The following is a 21,021-nucleotide window of genomic DNA, read 5'->3' on the forward strand; positions in this document are numbered from 1 at the left end:
CTCCCATCAGGTTGGCTGGACCTCCACAAATTCTCCATCTCCCATGAGCGTCCACTCAGTTTTGTACTCTCCAGGTTCCCCTTTTCCTGATCATGGCAAGTGGGGGTGGGGCAGGCTCACTGACTCTCTTGTATCCACAGCCCCCTCTGAGGTCCTCTCCACCTACTTTCAGATGCAGAGGAGCATAGTAATCACCTGCTGTCCTGGTATAATGTGCAGAGGCACTTTTGTTCAGTTATGGATGTGTAATTAGTTATACACCAAAGAGCAGAGAAAAAAGGAACAACTCATGCTACCATGGTCCTGACATCATTCCAGAGAAGTCAGTGTTCTGCTTCTTGATCTAGGTGCTGCTTCCATGGGTACAACCAATGTATAAAAATTTATAAGGGACTTCCCTGGTGGTGCAGTGGTTAAGAATCTGCCTGCCAATGCAGGGGACATGGGTTCGAGCCCTGGTCCAGGAAGATCCCACATGCTGCGGAGCAACTAAGCCCGTGTGCCACAACTACTGAGCCTGCGTGCCACAACAACTACTGAAGCCTGCACGCCTAGAGCCCATGCTCTGCAACAAGAGAAGCCACCGCAATGAGAAGCCCTTGCACCGCAAGGAAGAGTAGCCCCTGCTACCCGCAACTAGAGAAAGCCCATGTGCAGCAACGAAGACCCAATGTAGCCAAAAGTAAATAAATAAATAAATTTATAAAAAAAAATTTTTATAAAAATGTATCAAGCTGTACAATTTTATATATGTATATAATACTTCAACAAACTTTAAATGCGACTCTACTCCACTTTTGGTGGGTATATAGCCAAAATAATTGAAAGGAAGGACACAGAGATATCTATACACCCAAGTTCATGGCAGCATTACTCACAATAGCCAAAAGGGGGAAGCAACCAATGTGTCCATCAACAGATGAATGGATAAACAGAATGTTGTATATACATACAGTGGAATATTATCAACTATAAAAAGGAAGTAAATTCTGATATACGCTATAACAAAGATGAACCTTGAGGACATTATGCTAAGTGAAATAAGACAGTCTCACAAAAGGACAAATATGAGTGATTCCACTCCTCTGAGGTACTTAGAGTAGACAAACTAAAATAAGGACTAGAATGATGGTTGCCAGGGATTGAAAATAGTGAGAAATGAAGAGCTATTGTTTGATAGAGTTTCAGTTTTGCAAGATGAAAAGAGTTCTGTGGATGGATGGTGGCGATGGCAGCATAACAATGTGAATGTACTTAATACCACTGAACTGTATACCTAAAAATGGTTAAGATGGTAAAATTTATGTGTATTTTACCACAATTTTTTAAAAGTTAAATGTGACTTTAATATATACCCTAATATATATTAGTGAATATATACTAATGAAGTTATTAACTTACCTCTGGTGAAAATTCCAGAAAATTCCAGAATAAGAGTAGAACCTCTACTCTTATTGAGCTACTCGAAACTCTACATTTTCAATCCCGCTGAACACCAAGAAGTGAAAAAAGCCAACAGTGGACTCTCCCAAAGCAGCAAGGTAAGATGCATAAGACCGCTTTCCTCTCACATAGGACCTTATACTAAACAAAATGCTTTAACCTCCTTCCCTCCACTTATACTCACAAATCCCTGTGAAGGAGGCAGCTCAGACAAGTCTGTTACCCTCACTTCAAGGCTGGGGAAACTGAACAAGAAAAAAAAATCACAGCCCCCCTCCCCAAAAAAAAACCCAACATCTAAATTTTCTGATACCAAATTCAAACTGGAAGGCATCCCCCTAGAACCCTCAGGCTCATTAATAGACTTTAAAAAGCAAATTCGACTTACAAGTTAATTTTGTGCTTCTATTGTTCCCACAAGAAAATGCCTTATAATATGTAGATCTTTTTTACATGTTGAAAAAATTCACTTTGACTTGAAAACATTTTATTTAATTTATACAAATAACTACTAAATACAAAAAGTAGATTAAAACAAAATAGTTATTTTTTTCTGGCAGAGTTTAAATGCACATAATGGATAATTCTGAAGAAAATGCATTTTCCCCACAGCGTTCAGGACTAAAATTCTACTGAAATCTTTGCTTCTAAATCAGTAATATATTCGGTGGTGTCACATGGGTAATGGCTAAATACGTTCTGCATATGAACTGAAAAAAAAAGTTACAGTCTACACACATAAATGTGAAGCACTTAAAATGTGAATTTAACGGATAATAAAAGAAAATGTCCATTTCAGAGTATAGTGTTAAAAACATTTCGGTAATAAAATCATAAGACCACATAAAAATAAGCTTTAACATATGCATGAAGCAGTTTTGTAAAAACTGCTACTGCACAAGTAATAAATAATTTGCAAAGTTGTGTATAAACAATTCCTAATGTTCAGCGTCATTGTAAACATCAGCACATGTGTAAAATGCAGCAAAGTCTGACATTATATTTTGTTTTGCCAAATTGAATTCCTATTATCCAAAGACAGACCAGTGGAGTACGGAGCCAATGTTTCGGCAAGTTGGGTCTTTAAAATTAAGAGTAACAGTGCAAGTAAGGAATGCAAAGAATTCCTAGTGCAATAAAGAAGAGAAGCACAGGCAATATTGCTGATTAAAAATTCACCACCTCCTTGAGTTTCCCGTGGGGAGTGTCTAGGAGACCTGTGAAGATATGCAAAGCCACTGTCTTAATGCCCAGATCTCTTTTAGGATTTCTCTGTGTTCCTCCAGTTCCCTACCTTTGCAACAGTGTCTGTCCAACATGAGTCTCTGCAGTGTGAACAGTTTGTGAAATGCCCAGTTCACAGTCATTGAGCGAGGTTAGGGTGGTTTTGGTGTCTCCCCAGCACACGGCCGGGTAAGATGTCTGTCTGCCTTGTCAAAGCAGTCATTTGGGGAGGGAGACAGATGGATTCTGTTCTGACAACCAGTCAGGCCAGCATTAGGTCCCAGCTGGACAACGACGACAATGTCAGACCTTCCTTCTTGACACCATGAAAATGTCAACAGTCAGTTTTCAATTTGTCTAGGGAATTATCAATTTTGGTCAAAGTCTTTTTGATACGCAGGGCTGTGAGTCTGGCAGATGGATTTTGATACCAGCATTCTTTCATCAGCTTGGCCAGGGAGGTTAACGTCTGAGGAGAGAAAGAACCAACACCACAGTGAAAAAGTAGCTGGGCAGATGTTATATCAACTGTTTTGCCGGGCTCTGCAGGTCTTGTGAAGTTCAAGTGATGTTATTACCATTTTCCTTACACAAATAATCAAGGCCATAGCCACTGATGAAGAAACCACTCTTGAGTTTCTTAAACTCTGCCCTTTGGACTCCTAATGCTACCAACTGACTTTATCAAGTTAGTTACACAGACCAGTGTGGACCCCTTGATGGTTTTATGGTGCTAAAAGCTATAACACTAACCCAGAGTTAAAACTGAAATATGCAAATAGGGTCATTTCTCAATGCCTTAGATTTGCTACTTACTACTTAACAGCAGCAATAAGGATTGTCAGCATTAAACAGCCTATGTTTGGAGGAGATGCAGAGATAGAAAAGAGGTTAAAAAGCATCACTCAGGTCTCTTGGTTTACATGTGAAACTGCAGTCCTAGGGCCAGTGGCATAGTAATGCGTCTCCCAATTCCTGGAGCTAATCAAGGGTAGAAAATCTTGTGAATGTTGTCATTCATTAGCAAGATCTATCAGAAATGGCTCTTTCAAGAATGAGACCATTTTGTGAACCTGCTCAACTAGGTCTAAAGCTCTTCTACATAAAATAGGGAGAGAAAGAAACAGGGCAGATCACTCAAGAACTCTACCAGCTGAAAAATCAAGAGAATGCAAATAGCAAACAGCTAAGTATAGCTCTAAAACTAAGAAAGCATTGCTCTTACCGGGTCTGAGAACCATCTGTTGGGTATGTTGGGCCTCTGTTGATCTACACAGACCACCTTCCTCATATCTTCAAAACTTGGGTCATTGGGAACCACATCATAGAACGGTGGCTTGTAATCCTCCACAATACCTACACACATGGACAAGAATTGTGTTGGGTTAGCAAAAGAGTAGAGACTCCCAGGGTTGTATTGATGGTTGTCGCAGGTTACAACGTGACAGAAAAAGTACTGATCACCTTCCTCAAACTTCAGGGTGATTCTGAACGCTACAGGTAGGTCTTAAAATAAGTGGAAAACAAAGCAATAAATAGAAGCCCTGCAGAGAACTGGAGGAACAATAATTGTTAGAAGAAAACATGACTACCTCTCATGTAATTATAACAAAACGCTCCAAGAGTGCATACAAACAGCTCTGCAGTGCCCAACAGGGCACAGGAGACAGAACAAGAGTCCCTTCAGTGATTAAAAAGGACAAAATAGGGCTTCCCTGGTGGCGCAGTGGTTGAGAGTCTGCCTGCTGGTGCAGGGGACACGGGTTCGAGCCCTGGTCTGGGAAGATCCCACATGCCGCGGAGCAACTAGGCCCGTGAGCCACAGCTACTGAGCCTGCGCGTCTGAAGCCTGTGCTCCGCAACAAGAGAGGCCGCGATGGTGAGAGGCCCGCGCACCGCGGTGAAGAGTGGCCCCCGCTTGCCGCAACTAGAGAGGGCCCGCACGCAGCAGCGAAGACCCAACACAGCCAAAAATAAATAAATAAATAAATAAAATTTTTTTTTAAAGGACAAAATACCTAAAGAAGGTACATGAATCTAGTGTTTTCGAACCATAAACTGAAATAAAAAGTTGGCCACAACTAGAGCTGGAGGCAAACAAACAATCCAAGACCATCATCAAAATACCCCTTATTTTATGATTAGGGGAAAAGGCATTGCTATAAAATAATCCCTCCAATTGGGAGGATGCAAGTAATGTAATATGAAATACTATTTCCTCACTCATTCATTCTGTATGTTCTGAGTACCCTCTGTCATTCACAGCTGTCTGTTTGATGGCTCTATTAATTCCTCTCAGATCAAAGGCACAAAATAAAATGCAGAGGACAGTTTTTTGGAAAGGCAGAAGAATGGCTGAAAAGAATGAACTTTTCCCTTACTCCCAAGCAAATGTGAAAGTGGCTAATTTCAGCTTCTGCCCCTGCATGGTTTCCAATGCCTTAGAAACCTTTTTTCCCAGCAAAATTACATCAGTTCCTTACTTTTCACAAAGAAAGTAGTTCCACAAACAGAAAAATTCAAAGCAATAATTTAGAATTAGAAAGTTGATTCTTTCCTTTATAGAAATGAGACCCAGAAAATCCCTTATTTTTTTCTCTCATCATCAAAGGCCTCAACAATGAGGACAGTGGATTCGTTTACTGCCCTCTTTCCTTCCTCCGTGTAACTTTCTTCTGTTCCTAAATACCTACCAGAGTGATTGTTGGCGCAGGTGGGACGAGGCTGTTTTAATCATTTTTAAGTTTTTCTAGCGCCTATAAGCTACCTGAAAAGCTTCAATCGCCTTTTCATTTATCAAAGAAATTAACAGTGAGAAGTTGTTCTCACAAATTCCATATAAAGACAAACCATTTATGAAAAAGATTAGTCATGATAAGGAACACCTGTTAAATACTACAGTTTTGTTAAACTACGCAGATTCAAGAGTTTATTTTAAAAATGGAATGTAGTCTAAATTTAAAAATTCTAGTTGATATTAAGACTAACTTACCCACATTGCTTGACTGTGTTTGTAATGTGAATTAGTCAATGGATTAAAACCTTTCCTGACAAATCATAAACAGTTCAGACTGGGCATAAACCACTGCTTTCAGAAGTCTTGAGATACCTCATCTCAGAGACCTTACCTACTTCTCTTGTAAGGACCCCAGGAAGCATTCAACAATATTTTAATTCTTTTCAGTACATATATTACTAGGAGACATCACATAAAATACAGCTGGACACAGACCTGCAAGATAATTTATACCTTTATAAGGGCCACATGAACTTATAAGAAACAGTAGGATTGTGCCCATCACCACCTCTCAACTTTTCTGAAGGAGAATATATTTAATAGCCTGGTTTCAGTCTTTAAAAATCTAGCATAACAGCCAGCTATTTGAAGTAATTTGCCTGGCTAGCTTGGGAATGGTTATGGGAACATCAATTTTTCTATAAATGCAAAAGAAAAAAAGCATGGCTGGATTTTAAAAACATAGGATCTGGGGATACTCAACAATAAAATTCACTATACAAAGATGAAGTTTTCCCTTGGGTTTATATTTTCCATATTTTAATCTTATTAAATACTGCCATGTTTTAACAAAAGGAATCAAGTTTAAAAAGACCATTTAATTGATCATGCCTGGAACTTAGTCATGCCTCTTTTGTCAACCATTGGTCAAACTGTTGACTGTTTCCATCTGATGTTGGTCATGCTTTCCCAGCATAAAATAAACCTGGTATTAAAGTCCAGCAGTCAGGGGCTTCCCTGGTGGCGCAGTGGTTGAGAATCCGCCTGCCAATGCAGGGGACACGGGTTCGAGCCCTGGTCTGGGAAGATCCCACATGTCGTGGAGCAACTAGGCCCGTGAGCCACAACTACTGAGCCTGCACGTCTGGAGCCCATGGTCCGCAACAAGAGAGGCCGCGATAGTGAGAGGCCCGCGCACTGCGATGAAGAGTGGCCCCCGCTTGCTGCAACAAGGGAAAAGCCCTCGCACAGAAACAAAGACCCAACATAGCCAAAAATAAATAAATTAATTAATTAATTAATAAACTCCAGCAGTCATATGGAACACCCTCTGGTCAAGGAAAGCAATTATTTCAATCAATATAAAGTATATTACATACCGACCATGTGTGGAAAACCATTCTAAATGTTGAGGATGATAAAAGTATAAGACATACTCTCAGTTTTCAAGGAACTCAAAGTCTACTGGAAGATGAGGACAAGTCCCTCTCTTTTCTCCTTAGATAATGGAAATCTTGTTTAAAAAAAAAACAAAAAACCTCAAAAATGTTTTTCACCCCTTTGTATACTTTATATCTTGAAAGGCATAGATAGATTGGAAATTCTCACTAAGTTTTACTTGCGAGTTCCTAAATTGGCTCTAAAACCATTTTGGTCCCTTAAACTGTGTGAGCCAGAGGTTGTCCTTGGCACTAGGGATATAAAAATAAAGATGTGATGTTGGTGATGAGAATAATGGGAAAGGAAGACATGAAAAAAAACTACAAAGTAGGACCAGGGAGAAGAGGTGAGGGGGGGGGGGCATGGTGCTCAGTGGGTCTCAGAGAACTAAACACCTATGTGGTTTAAGTACCCGATATAAAGCAGGTGCCATGGAAGCACAAGTAAGCTTTCTGGGAGCTAGGGCCTGGCTGAACATAGAAAGATGAGTTTTCAAGAAAGAGGAGAGGATGGGACAAGAATATGCCAAGGAGAGGGGGCAATCCAGGTTGGGGGCGGGTGATATGGGACAAAGACAAGGGGTTACAAATGATCCTCCCGTGTTGGAGAGGAGGAGGGAAATTCCCTGTAGCTGAAATCAGTGCACATGGTGGTGGGGAGGGTGAGCGGTCAAGGTCAGACTGTGAAATTACCTGTGTTGTCAAGGTAGGAAGTTACTTCCTCACTCTGCCAGAGACAAAGTGGACTCTCAGTCCTTTTACAACAGCACCCAACGAGCAACTGCCAAATCGTGAGCCAGCGAAGAGAACAGCGTGAATTCAGGAAAAGCAACTAAAAATACAGAGTACTTCGAGTGCCAAAGGAGTGGTACAAGCAACAGAGGACCCAGGAATGCAGTGCAAGAGGAGCTCTTAAACAGTGGTCAAGGAAGGCCGCACCGTGCCAGGCCTCGCTTTTCCATGGTAGGGGGTGCGACTCGAAGGGCAACAGAGAGAATCAGAGAAACTATTCATAACCTCCTCCCCACAACTTTGGGCATGTGTATCTGATTTATACAATTTTTTTTTTTCCTGGACATGTGTCTAACGGAAAGTTTTCTCTTCTCTGGGGCAAATATATATTTACCAACAATATCCCTATCATTAATTTGCTGCATGGTTCTGAGTAAACCCCTTAATTGCCAGGTCTTAGTTCCAACACCCTTAAAGTACACATCACAAAGCAAATGTGCAGATTAATAAGAACAACCTGGAAACAACCTTCAAACCCCATGAAACGCCAGAGGGGTCTTTCTAAAAATGCAAGTCTCTGGAAACAAGGCCTTCCTCATGACCCTCCCCCTCCCCAAACCAAAAGCTTTTGGCTCTCAAAGCTTTGGGGATTTCCCAGTTGCAGATAAGGGACTGTGGACTTGGCTATCATTTGAATAATCTGAAGGTGAGGCAAAGACAGATCCAGGGGATGTCAGAATCATGCAGATCACAGCCTTCCTTTCCTTCAGAAAAAGAAGCTGAGGACCACCCAGGGAAAACGTACTTGTCCAAGTTCACAGCTAACTAATGACAAACATTAACCAGAATCCAATTCTCTGTTTGTATTCTAGAATTCTTCCCAACAAGCCCCAAATGGGATAATGCATTAATCTCGTCACAACGGCCTGCTCACTTCATGTTCCGCGGTCTCTCTTCACCGCACCGCAACTTGGGTGGACACCCAGGTAACAGGCAAGGGGAGCAAGACCCCAGCATCTGCATCCCTACAGAGAGCTGCCGTTAACAATGAACTCCTCCAGGAATTATGAAGCCCTTCAGAGATTAGAACATTACGACTAAAGCCATTTTACAGAGAAGGAGAGTGGTTCATGTTTGGCTTCTGATAGGACTCTAAGTTAATACAGTTTTTCCTTCAGGGGTGGCCTGTGAGAAAATTAGATATGGTTCATGGACAAAACTTTTTTGTCTTATTAAACACCTGCATATGTATTATTAACGTTACCTTCCCTTTAATGCCATGGGATAACTGGTTTTCCCACTTCCAGTTGTGACGTTAATTTCCTTTTAAAAAGAAATGTTTGAAAAAGTTAGCTGATTTAAATGATTAAGAAAATAATGGTACAAGGGGCATTTGGATATGAAAAGAAATCATAAAGGTAGTATGTGTATGAGAGAATCTCGGGAAACACTGTTTCCAGAGAGGCATTTTTTTCCTGGTAGGAACAGGATTCAAAAAGGTGTATCAACTATTTGTGTCACTTTCCTTAACATTCCTCACAGAAGGATTTCAAACACAGTTTTCAAGCCATGGCCCACATCAAAAATGACTAATATATAAACGGATGGAGCTGCTCACAGCAGAGGGGACGACAGCCCAGGGGCTTCTGGTCGCCCTGGTGCTGCCTTGCCGCTGGAGGTTTCAGAGAACCAGTACCTCAGGCGCTCCTGGAACCAACAAGGCGCACTAGCTGGGAAGCCCTGCCTCTCCCCGGGGCAGGTACTCCTTTCAGAAACAGGAACAGAGCTGGCAGGACAGCTCTGTTCCCTGCTAGGCAAAGTGTCTGTGTGGCAGTGATGACCCCATCCTGCTATCCCCACTGCAATTCATGGGCATATGGAAGCATGCACATTATTCAAATCAAGACTAAATGCATTATCTGAAATCTGTTACAAGTAATTTCTGTTCCTGGGATTCTCAGCAATGTGGCAAAGCCAAAATAAATGGTTCACAGATTGCTTCACAGTCAGGCCCTACTAAAAATATTTATTAATGTTACAGTTGTCAGAAGAAAGGTCAAAGGGCCTAGGTCAAAGGACCTAGGAGAGATGCACAGCCATGCTCTGAGTCAAGCTTTGACAAGATGCCTTACATCTCACACACCCTCAGACCTAGAGGGAGAAGCTCCAGAAGACTTCCAAGCGTTTGCTAGCTGCAGACGTCTCATGAGAAGAAGAATGTATCATTCACTGGATGCTGGGGCTGTTTATAAGGTTGACACCACAGCTACTTGTCTTGGTGGAGACACCTGCTGTTAAAGATGTGTCAAGGAAAAGAGACCAGTAAGCAGTGAACAATACCCAGTAAAGTTGTGCTGGCCTCTGGTTATTTTGTCGTGAGGTCAGTTGACTGCCCTCCTTTGGTCTAGATCTTTAAATCAGGGACACAAAATTCCAGGAATCAGTGAGAGAAAAATCCCACCTCCATATTCCTGCCCCCAACCACTCACCTAAAGGCTCAAACGAAATAAAACAAACCTGAAAGAAATTGCTTGAATGGATATTAAAAATTTTCCCTAATATGAGTCTTCCCTTTGTTCAAACCTTAATATACACTAAGGTAGTGAACTAAGATCGTGAAACACATTGGATATTAAGTTGCTGAAGAAAATCAGAGTTGTCATGGTTTCCATATACAAGCCCATTGTGCTCAGGAACTTGAGGCACACGCCATTCCTTAACAAGCCCAAGGGCTCATTAGAAGAGGTTTTCCGAAGTATGTATGCCAAACATAAGCTTATTCTAACAAGTATTTCCTAGTCCCCACCCCATTAAGAGATGCAGCTCGGCCAGCAGGGTTTTTTCAATGAGGTACAAATGCTTTTTGACACATTTCAACACTGGGTTCCATCACAAAATGGAATAACCAAAGCCAGTCACAGTGAAACAAAAGTAGGTCCACATAGCCCTCCTGTGGGCAGCGAAGAGGAAACACGTGAAAGGTATAACAGAGGCTCATGCTGTCTGGATGATGCCACAGTCAAAGATGTGCTACAGGAGGGACAGTGAAGATCATTTTAGTTAGCTTTTAAATCCGTAAGAAGATGACCACAGTGTTAGAGCAAAACAACTCTGGCGTTTCTGCACACAGGGATCCAAACAAGGTGTGACACTGAAGGCTGAGGTTCCAGAGAGAGGACTTCTAATCTCAAGAGGGAACTGCTGCAGGATGCTTGGATGGGGCTACTAGAAGTTTTTGATCAGACCAAAGCTAAATGGCACACGTGAAGAGCTGTGATGCAACCATTTATCTGTGCAATCCACGTGTCAGTTTCTGTCCTCACACCACACTGAACCCAGGTAACCAGAAACCAGTGTGTCTGCAGAACTATACAAGGAAGAAAGGAAGAACACTGCCAGAGAAGTAGCAAAAATCTAGAAAGAAAGGCCAAGGCCTAGCTACAAGACTCAAAGGAGAAAGGGACCCCTCTTCAGCTTGGAAGAGAGAGCAAGCTTCACCTGAAGCATAAGAACACAAATCAGGAAATCCTGCTCAGATGGGCTGTGTCAGCATCCCAGGGATAGTCTTCATTTCCTGGCCTGGGTGAGACTGATATATTCCATTTTAACCTGAGATCCCAAGAGTACGGTCGCTGACCTAGCAGCACAGCATCAGCTGGGGCCCTGCTAGAAAGGGAGATCCTGGGTCCAACCCTAGACCTACTAAATCAGAAACACTTGGGGACGGTTCAGTACTCTGTGTTTCTAGGTGAGTCTGCTGCACGCTCTCTAGCTTAAGAATTAGTGATTCAAGCAAACCCCTGCCTTAGATTCATATAGAAAATTCACCCGGAAATGGTGAGAAAATGGCTTTCCTTCCGACTAATTCCAAATTCAGTGTCAAACTAAACACAAACAGTAAATTCCAAAAGACACTACTGAGAAATTTTCAGATGCGAAAATGGACTTAACTCTCATTTCCTGTACAGACACAGCAGGAAGTGTATTATTATTAGCAAAGAAATGTAAAATTCCCATGAAAATATAAAATGCGACATATTTTTATACTCGTGGTTCACTTGAGGACTGTATTACTCCAAGAGAACTATCTGGTCATCAGTTTTTATAATGGACTCAGAAACTCAAAGATGCATAATTATAATGACCTCCCTAAGATATTCATATATTTAAATGAGGTACATTTAATATGCAATAATTTCAAAAATATATATCCTTTAATGTCAGTTCTTAAAGCTAGTAAGAAAGTGAAATACGTACATCACACCCTGGGGTGAGCGGGATATTGTAAATTAGAACAACTCTTATGGAAAGCAATTTGGCAGTATGTGTGAAGCCATAAAAACATCCAAATTCTCTGACCTAATAGGTCTACTTTTTTTCAGATTAATTCCCCAAATGAAAAAGTTGTATGAACAAAGATGTCTACATGGAGGAAAGAGGATGTCTGACAACATGGAAATGGTCAAATTAATGAAATATCATGGGACCATCTAAAATAAAAACAGACTAACAGCATTTAAAAAACACAAATGAAAAAGATGATACAGAATTATATTTACACTATGATTACAACTAAGTAAAAAAATATATACATGGTTGCATAGAGAAGAAGTGGAAAGAAACATGAATATTGGAAGGTAAAGGCAAATTTCTCTTGTTTTTCCTTCTACTCATTTTTCTGTTTGGGGGTAGTAATAACAAAAATATTCACAGGTATGCAAGCAGCACTGAACACTTTCAAGTTTGAGTTTGGATAAACTGATTTCTGTGTGTGTGTGTTTGTGTGCATGTGAATATTCATGGGAGAAGGAGGACTAGAGAAAGAGAAGGGGAAATATCAAATTAGTCATTGCCAAGGGACAGTAGCTGATTTAAAATGAGACATGACATACCCTTACCTCCCCCTAAAAATCAAACCACACCACAGAAGCTCAACCCACAAAATTTTAGGAACTAGAGAACAATCTAAACCATGATGTAAGGGGGAGATCAGTAAATCAGAAAGCAACCAAAATAGTCTCTCTTCCTCTACCCTGCACGATATTTTGTCCAAAAATAATGTTAAACACAGGATAGATCAAGAAAACTATGGCTCTATTCTCCAACCGACTCCTATTAATCACAGCCGATCTTTGAAAGCCATTTGGGTTTAAGCCTGCGACACAGGGAACAAATTTGCAACATGAGTTCTTACAAAGCCCAAATCCCAAGTTTCTGCCAAGTTTGCCTTTCATCACGCAGGCTTGCCTGGCATGGCTCCAGCACCCATAGCTGGACTGGACTATCCTGGCCTTGGAATATTAACTTCCTCTTCGTCTGGGGCAAGTTCCCCACCACACAGTTTATAATGACACCAGTCCTTCTCTAAAGTGTTTAAAATAAACTAATTAGAATTTGATTTTCAACTCTAAGGCACTCAAGAATTATTAGGGAGGGGGATGGGGAAATGAAGTCGCTGTGCAATTTCAGGCAAAGTTCAGAACTTTATAAATCAGCAAAACAATCGCTCTGTTGCAAACAATTCTCAAGGCACTTGAATGGCACAAAATGCAAGTCAGTAGCTCTCAACAATTGAGAAACAGTTACCAAGAAAGTGTTCATGACTCCAACCAAAAAAAAAAAAAAAAAACAAAACCAAAACCAAACTTTAAAAGAACTGTCTGGTTACAATGCATGTATGTTTATGTTTAATTTAAAACATTGTCTGTGATACCCTTAAGAGTGTTAAAAGCAAACACACTCTGCTGTTAGGGAGGAAAAAAAGCTACCACAAAGGCTTGACAACTTAAATTATTGCACACTAAAACTATGTTACGTTACCCCAATTTCACTTCGCTCACAGAACCAGAACTTCCTACTCTCTGGCTATTATTCTTGAAAATTGTAGTTGCCCCCAAAATTTCAATCCTTACAAGAAAATATGAGTGGAAGGTGGGATGGAGCACATAGGTCAGTGACTTCATGCATTATTTCTTTAATACTTCAAATCTAGGATTCCAGTGGGTCCCAGGAGGGTAAAATATCTCCTGAAAATGAATATTAATTTAAATATATAGCATTTTCTTCTGCTTTCCTGGAACAATTTCAGACACATTCTTTGTGAAATAGGACTTCCAGTTGTGAAGGTATGAAGAGGTCGATTCGAGAGATTCTGCTATAATAACCACTTTGTGGGTAGATGGGGCATGTGCTATTTGAATGAGGACATGTAGTGCTTTCAGAATACAGTGAACTTAAAGTTCAACAATGTATCTGTGGCTGATCTGAAAGATGGAGGTGAAAGTTCACTGTAGGGAACATGGGTAAAAAATTATCGATAAGACATATGCTTCCCTAGCTGCTAAGGCAACACCATTTCATAAAGCTTATTTATAAGAGGACCAGCACGAGCCTCCTATTCAGGGCTTCCTGAATGTAAACGTCACTTACTTTGCAGGTACAGCCTGTTTCTTACAAACGAGTGAATTCTGAGTGTGCAATCTGAATCTTTTCTCAATAATCCAAACTTAAGAAGTAAAAATATCTATAATAGCAGAATTCACCCTTAGATTTCCTTGAGCCTTCTCATGATAAAACTCACTTGGGAAAAGAGCAAAGAAGGAGGAAGGGTGGGGAAAAAAGGCAGAATAAGGACGGAGGAAGGAAAAATAAAATATGGACTGATGAAAAAAAAAACAAACCAAGGAATAAGTAGTCTCTTGCAGAAATACTTTTTCCACCACGGTTTCCCCTCCTGCAGTTAAAACAGACTGCCACTACGCGCCTTCCACCTACCAGCCATAAAGCAAATATAAATGCCAACAGCTTCACAAGCATGATTCATGGAACAATGGGTACTTCAATATTCCCTTTGCCCTTTCAAAGGCAGCAGAATCAAGAGGACTCGGACAAGGACAATATTATCTGAGATCAGATACCTACCATTGCTCACCATCCGCCTGGCCACTTCCCACAAGACAAGTCCAAAGGCCCAAATATCGACTCTCTTATAAGAATCGAAACAATCCACCTGGATGGTTTCATCTAGAACTTCGGGGGCCATGTAGCGTTTGGTGCCCACACGGGGGTTGTTCCCCACGTCGAGCTGATTGGTGCTCTGGGAATGCATGACTGCCAGGCCTGAAAGGAAGAAGACAACATTGTCAATCCGCTCCCTTCCTTTCTCACAGACGGCTGCTGAAGGATTTTAAACCAAACCCAACGAACAGCGCCCTCTTGTGGCGTCCATGGTGACTGCCGCATTACACCCAGCGTCATCTCTGGAGTGCCCTTGCGGTGACGTCTGTTGAGAGCAGGAAATAGGGCTGATGCCAGAAACATTCTGAGGCTCTTAGGTTAATATATGAACCTCAGAGACAAAAAGTTTGGGGTAAATAATAAACTAATACACCAAACCAATATGAGGCCAGTGTTCGAAATCCACAGGAAAACAGACTCACTTGTTAAATGGGAGCCTCAAAGTGGCTTAACAAAGAGCAAATTAAGCTCTCAGGCTCCAGCACAGCTCCCACTAGTCTGCAAACACAAACCTCAAACCATGTGAGGCAGGGACTTTGAGGTAATGTATCATTACATAAAGGGCCGACTGCTCCGGGCCCTGCTCCGTCCCTAAAAAAGGGCCGCTCATCTGAACAGTAACGTGGACCAAACCCACAGGGCTTTCTTTCTCTGCAGCCACATGTACAGAGAACATTAAGCTGGCCCTCAATTCAAAGCACAACTATCACGTTAAATGGTTTTGAAGCACTACTTAAACCATGACTCATTTCCGAATTCCTCAGCCAATTAGAGAGACCCAGCATTCCTCACAGACCAAGGGGAATAGACAGATACATGCATGGTTTATTTGAGAATGGAATTACTTTTTGATGCATATGCAGACCAACTGAAAGTGATTCCTGTAACACTCAAAATAACGAAAATTGCCAAACTGGAGCAAGCAGACCATGTAAACCTTTGTAACCCAACGGGGATCCCTCAAGTCATCTATGGAGAATGCTTCTCTGCTTCTCCTCCCACTCCATGGCTGATGACTCCATACAAAGCAAGGGAGATAGCACGCGTGTTATCTCAGCCTTAATCATTACCAAGGATATTGGCAACGCACTTGACTAGATCAGACTGCTTCCTCTTTTCCTTACTTTTATAATCAACCCTAAGATTCTATGGCCATTATGACCATTTCACAAATCATACATGCCCCTCCACCATTTCCAGAACCAAAGAGTGAAGATAACAGAATACAAAAAAGGTGCAGTTTAAATAGAGAATAGAAATACTAGCTGTGGTGGTTTAAAAATACATCCACAAGTGTTTTGAAACTTCTCCCTTCATGAGGGGAAACTCAATTCCCCGTGCCTTGAGCGTGGGCTGGACTACCAAACAGAGTATGGCAGAAGAGTATGTGTATCTTCAAGATTAGGGCATAGCAGGCATATGGCTTCCTGTTTGCTCTCTCTGGGCTCATTCATAGTGTTATGAGGACGCTCAAGCAGCCCGTTGGACAGGACCACATGACAAGGAACTGAGGCTTCCCATCAACAGCCATGTGAGTGAGCCATCCTCGAAGTTCCTCCAGGCCCGACCAAGCCTTCAGATGCCTGCAGCCCTGACTGACGGTATGACTGTTACCCCTGTAAGATCCTGAGCCAGAACCATGGACCTGAGTTGTTCCAAGACTGCTGACCGACTGTGTGAGATAATAAATTTGTGTTATTTTAAGCTGCTAAGTTTTAGAGGTAATTTGTTTCCCAGTAATCCATAATTATTACACTAACTAAAGAGACAAACCAAGCAAATGCAATGTGCCTCAATTCTTGTTTGAAAAAACTGGAAAAATTTGAAAATGGCTATTAAATGATATTAAAGCATAATCAATAACTTTTAGGTGTGATAAACTGTGATTATGCAAGATAAGTATTTTTAGGGGATGCACTTTGAAGTATTTAGTAGTAAAGAGTTGTGATTTTGCAACTTATTTTCAAATGAATTTGCAAATATATACACTCAGACACATAAAGCAAATTTGGCAACATTTTAATAACTGTTGAATCTAGGTGTTGTGGATATGAATGACCATTGTACTACTTTTTCAATCTTTCTTTATGCTTGAATTTTTCTATGATCAAAAGTTAGGAAAATACAATACTGGTATTTTTGCTAAAATACTGGTAGTTTTGCAGTATTAATAATAGAACATAATTTCTAACCAGTGATCCTTAATAATTTCTAGGTATAAAGTAAAAAATTAATATAAATTGCGGTCTTACAGGAGCTGTCTCCTGTACTACCAATCTACTTCCCTGAATAATGACCCCTTAACACAGATTTCTGTGTGAATCCAGCTGGAAAGCTATAGGTCAAAATAAATGTAATTAAATAATTAATTAGTTGGATTTGCTAATTCCTCCCAAGTCCCATAAACCAAAACCAACAGCTGCCTCAATTTGTCCATCTTCCCTTGGCCTCAGGACTATAACAGCAGCTACCATTTGGATGACTATTTGCCAAGCATTTATAAAATTTCTGAATCTTACAAGAATTGTGTGAGGTGGGCATAATTGACTTTTTGTGACATGAATAATACATAAACACACTATTATAAAAGTTTCAAACGATAGAGACGTTCAAGGCACAGTGTCAAACACTGAAGTCCCCCTTGCTAAGCCCCCCACCCTTGCCCTGAGTGTAAGCAGGTCAGCACTTAGGGCAGGTAAATAGATAGATAGATGAAAAACCCTGTACAAAAATACTGGATCAGGGACTTCCCTGGTGGCGCAGTGGTTAAGAATCTGCCTGCCAATGCAGGGGACATGGGTTCGAGCCCTGGTCTGGGAAGATCCCACATGCCGTGGAGCAACTAAGCCCATGCGCCACAACTACTGAGCCTGCGCTCTAGAGCCCGCGAGCCACAACTACTGAGCCCGCATGCCACAGCTACTGAAGCCCGCACGCCTAGAGCCCGTGCTCTGCAACAAGAGAAGCCACCACAATGAGAAGCCCGCACACCGCAACAAAGAGTAGCCCCCACTCGCCACAACTAGAGAAAGCCCGCGTGCAGCAACGAAGACCCAATGCAGCCAAACATAAATAAGTTTATTAAAAAAAAAAAATACTGGGTCAATAATTGCGAAACTCAAATCACCTTAGCTCCATAAGCCATGGCACAGCCATAAAAGTCTTCTACACCACAACAAAAACGTTAGGGTCATGCCTCCTTATACTTGGAAAACACTGTAAAATAATTTCTCAACATGAACACAAGGACTTTAAAGGGATAGAGAAAGAAATTTTATTTGAAAGAAATAAATTTTCCTATGTCAAATCCCTTGTGTTTAAAAACAATTTTATCATTTATGTAATTAGAGCTAACACTGCTTAAACCTTTATCAGTGTAACAATAACTATAATGATATGAAAATAAGAGCAACCATTTTTTATTCAAGGAGAGTGAGTATCCCCAGTAGTCAACCGAAATGAATAACCAAAATTACAATTCAGTTCTCATTAGCATAATTATTCAGCCAATATTCTAGGGGTCTAGGATGAATAGGCTTTATAGAGAATGCCACTATAAATGAAAATAATCTTATTTATAATGCAATTAAAGCTACATTAAAGCATCACCCTAACACCATAAGAATGAGATATGCCAGCAGGGCAAATGGTAAATTAGTTTGGGGATTTTTTTTTTTCCCTCTTTCTTTGATTGATAATTTTGCCTTGGTTACAGAAGAACAACTTTATAAACCATTTTTAAGACAAATTCATTCCATAGGTTATTTCATTGTGTACCTACTTTGTGTAAAGCTTGTGAAATCAGAATGCAACAGTACTGGTTGCCTCTCAGGGTGGGCTGGGGTAGGAACGGACTGAACCAGCACGAGGTGACTTTCTAGAGTAATGGGAAGGTCTGTATCTTGACAGCGATTTGGATTTTACAGCATTTGTCAAAAATCTGAGAGTGTATACTTAAGATCTGTGCATTTCATGTGAAATGTAAATTCTACCTGAAAAGAAAAAAAAAGTAAACAAAGAACTCCAGTGAATGATATATTGGTGTGTATGCTGAAGCCATTGGAGGGAAGGGCTCTTTTGTCTGCAATTTACTTTGAAATGTATCAAAGATTAAGATGTATTGATAAATGGAGGCTGGATATGTGACAACAGTAAAATGTTCATGGGAGAATCTAGGTGGTAAATATACAGGTGTTCACCGTGAAGCCCTTTCAATTTGCATGCTTGAAATTTTTCATAACAAAGTGTTTGGAGGGAAAAAGATGCAACCTGGCTAAACAAGGGAAGACAACAAAAAAGTTAAAACAGTAATTAAAAAATATTTTAAAAAATTTACCCAAATCTGCTATGCAACACTGTCCATTCTTCTTAACCAGGATGTTTTTGCTTTTTAAATCTCGGTGAGCAATGGCTGGTTTCCCTTGGGTCCCAAAGATCTCTATGTGTAAATGTGCGAGACCACTAGCTATGGACAGCACTATTCGCAGGCAGCTCACTGTATCCAGAGTAGTAAGCTGAAGGTAGTCATACAGCGATCCCATTTCATGATAATGTGTGATTAACCACAACTGTGTACTGGAGTGTCTTGATGTCATGTCTGAAGCAATGAAACCTGGAGAGAGCAAGAACAAAATTAACAGACATGTGAGAATTTCACATTACAGCTTAATTTACTCTACAGAAATAGTGACCCATACAGTAGAGATCACCTATAACAAAAAATAAACTTACCAACTGCCATGAAAGGAGGTTTACAGAGGCATCAACAGAGAAAAATAATGTATTTATACCTTAAGAAGACACTGCTAATGAATAGGAAATTTTCATATTCATTTCCACTGTAAATAATCCTTTGAAATTTTTTTTACATTGCATTAAGATTCAGATAGAAATAAAATCTTTGTGTTTACCCATAATGAGAGTGTTAAACCCTTTATCATGTTGACATTCCAAGCACAGATCATTCATCAACCACCCAGAAAGAACACAAAGCCTAGAACCTAGGCACCTGTGTTCTAGTCTTGATCTGCCTGTGATCTGCTTGATAACATTGGGCAACTCATTTGGGCTCTTTGGATTGTCTCTGCTATAAAATCAAGGGGTGAGTTTATATTAAATGTGACTGATTCATCGATTTAAAAAAGGAACCTATCAAATATAACAGGCACCTAGGATGCTCTTTGTCAGTCACACAGGAAAACCAAGATGATGGTGTTTGTTGGCTAGAAAAGAAGACAGAGTTAAAATGGAAAAGTTATGATATAATGTGAAAAGTCCTGTAATATATATGTGCAAAGGATAACAGGAGCCCAGAGCAGGGAATCATAATAATTCAGACTAGATGTTACAGTAGGCTTCCATCAAGAAGTGACAACTGAAGTTGTCTTGAAAAGAAGTGAGATACTGATCCTGTGATAAACTGTAAACATGAAAAAGAATATATATGTATAACCAAGTCACTTTGCTGTACAGCAGAAATTAACACAACATAGTAAATCAACTATACTTCAATAAAATTTTTTTAAAAAGTGAGATATTGAAAGATGTAGATAAAGAGGAAGAAAGAAATTTTTCTAGACATTCTGAGGGGACTTTTCAGCACACTGAAAGAACTTGCAGTCGGAGGCACTTCCTAACCTATGAAATAAATGGTGATGTGTGTGCCTGTCTTTCCTGCTACAGAGGTGCTGTCCTAGCATTACAGATCTATACCTTATAGACACCCATATGGACAGTGAAATTTGGGACTTAGAAATACAAGGGGATTTTTTTTTTTTTTTAAAGACAGATATGGCTTGAAGAATTAAATGACTTGTGAAAGTGGAAAGGAAAAGGAGAATACATAAACATGCCATACTTTATAAAGTACTTTATATAAAATTTGTATCACTTGCACACATATTTTCTCATGGAATTTTTCTCAGTAGACCAGAAAGATAAATATTATACTCATTTTACACATGATGAAGTTGCTGCTGGGAGGTGCCAAGGATCACACAGCTATTGATCACACAGCTATTAAGTTGCTACCAACTCCAAATTTGATGCCAGCTGCTGATACACCATACCTTGCATAGGAAAGTTCTGGGAACAAAGAAACGTTTCCCTATTTGATCATCATCATCATCGACAACAGAAGCAGCTAATAATCAGTGAGAATCAGCAATGTGCCAGGCACAGTTCTAAACATCCCACATGCAATCCTCCAACAACCACATGAAGGGGGTAGATTACATCACTGACATTAAGGTCAGTAACCGTCCCCAGCAATCTGGCTCCAGAACCCATACTCTTCTTACCCACCATATCATCCTGCCCTCAAACAAGCTGGCTTCTACTCGAGAAAGACAATCTGACATTTGTACCTGTGGGACATCTGTAAAGTGAACCGAGTAACACTTCCGCACCTTGATCCCCATCTCTTTCTCC

The 21,021-nt window shown here is 40.5% G+C and overlaps 1 protein-coding gene across 2 annotated transcripts in view; it reads right to left on the reverse strand.

Moving 5' to 3' along the window:
* Positions 1 to 1,465: 1,465 nt before the first annotated feature.
* ACVR1 (activin A receptor type 1) overlaps positions 1,466 to 21,021 on the reverse strand; it is a 125,287-nt gene continuing 105,731 nt past the window's right edge. For both annotated transcript variants that reach the window (XM_059927918.1, XM_059927917.1), the window contains 4 exons: positions 18,929 to 19,204; positions 14,497 to 14,694; positions 3,893 to 4,023; positions 1,466 to 3,136 (listed from right to left, as the gene is read on the reverse strand). In XM_059927918.1, the coding sequence (XP_059783901.1) occupies positions 3,002 to 3,136; positions 3,893 to 4,023; positions 14,497 to 14,694; positions 18,929 to 19,204 (740 nt within the window). In that variant the 3' untranslated portion in view covers positions 1,466 to 3,001. The remainder of the gene's footprint in view (positions 3,137 to 3,892; positions 4,024 to 14,496; positions 14,695 to 18,928; positions 19,205 to 21,021) is intronic.

This window comes from Balaenoptera ricei, chromosome 7, assembly GCF_028023285.1.
Source record: "Balaenoptera ricei isolate mBalRic1 chromosome 7, mBalRic1.hap2, whole genome shotgun sequence".
Taxonomy (NCBI): domain Eukaryota; kingdom Metazoa; phylum Chordata; class Mammalia; order Artiodactyla; family Balaenopteridae; genus Balaenoptera; species Balaenoptera ricei.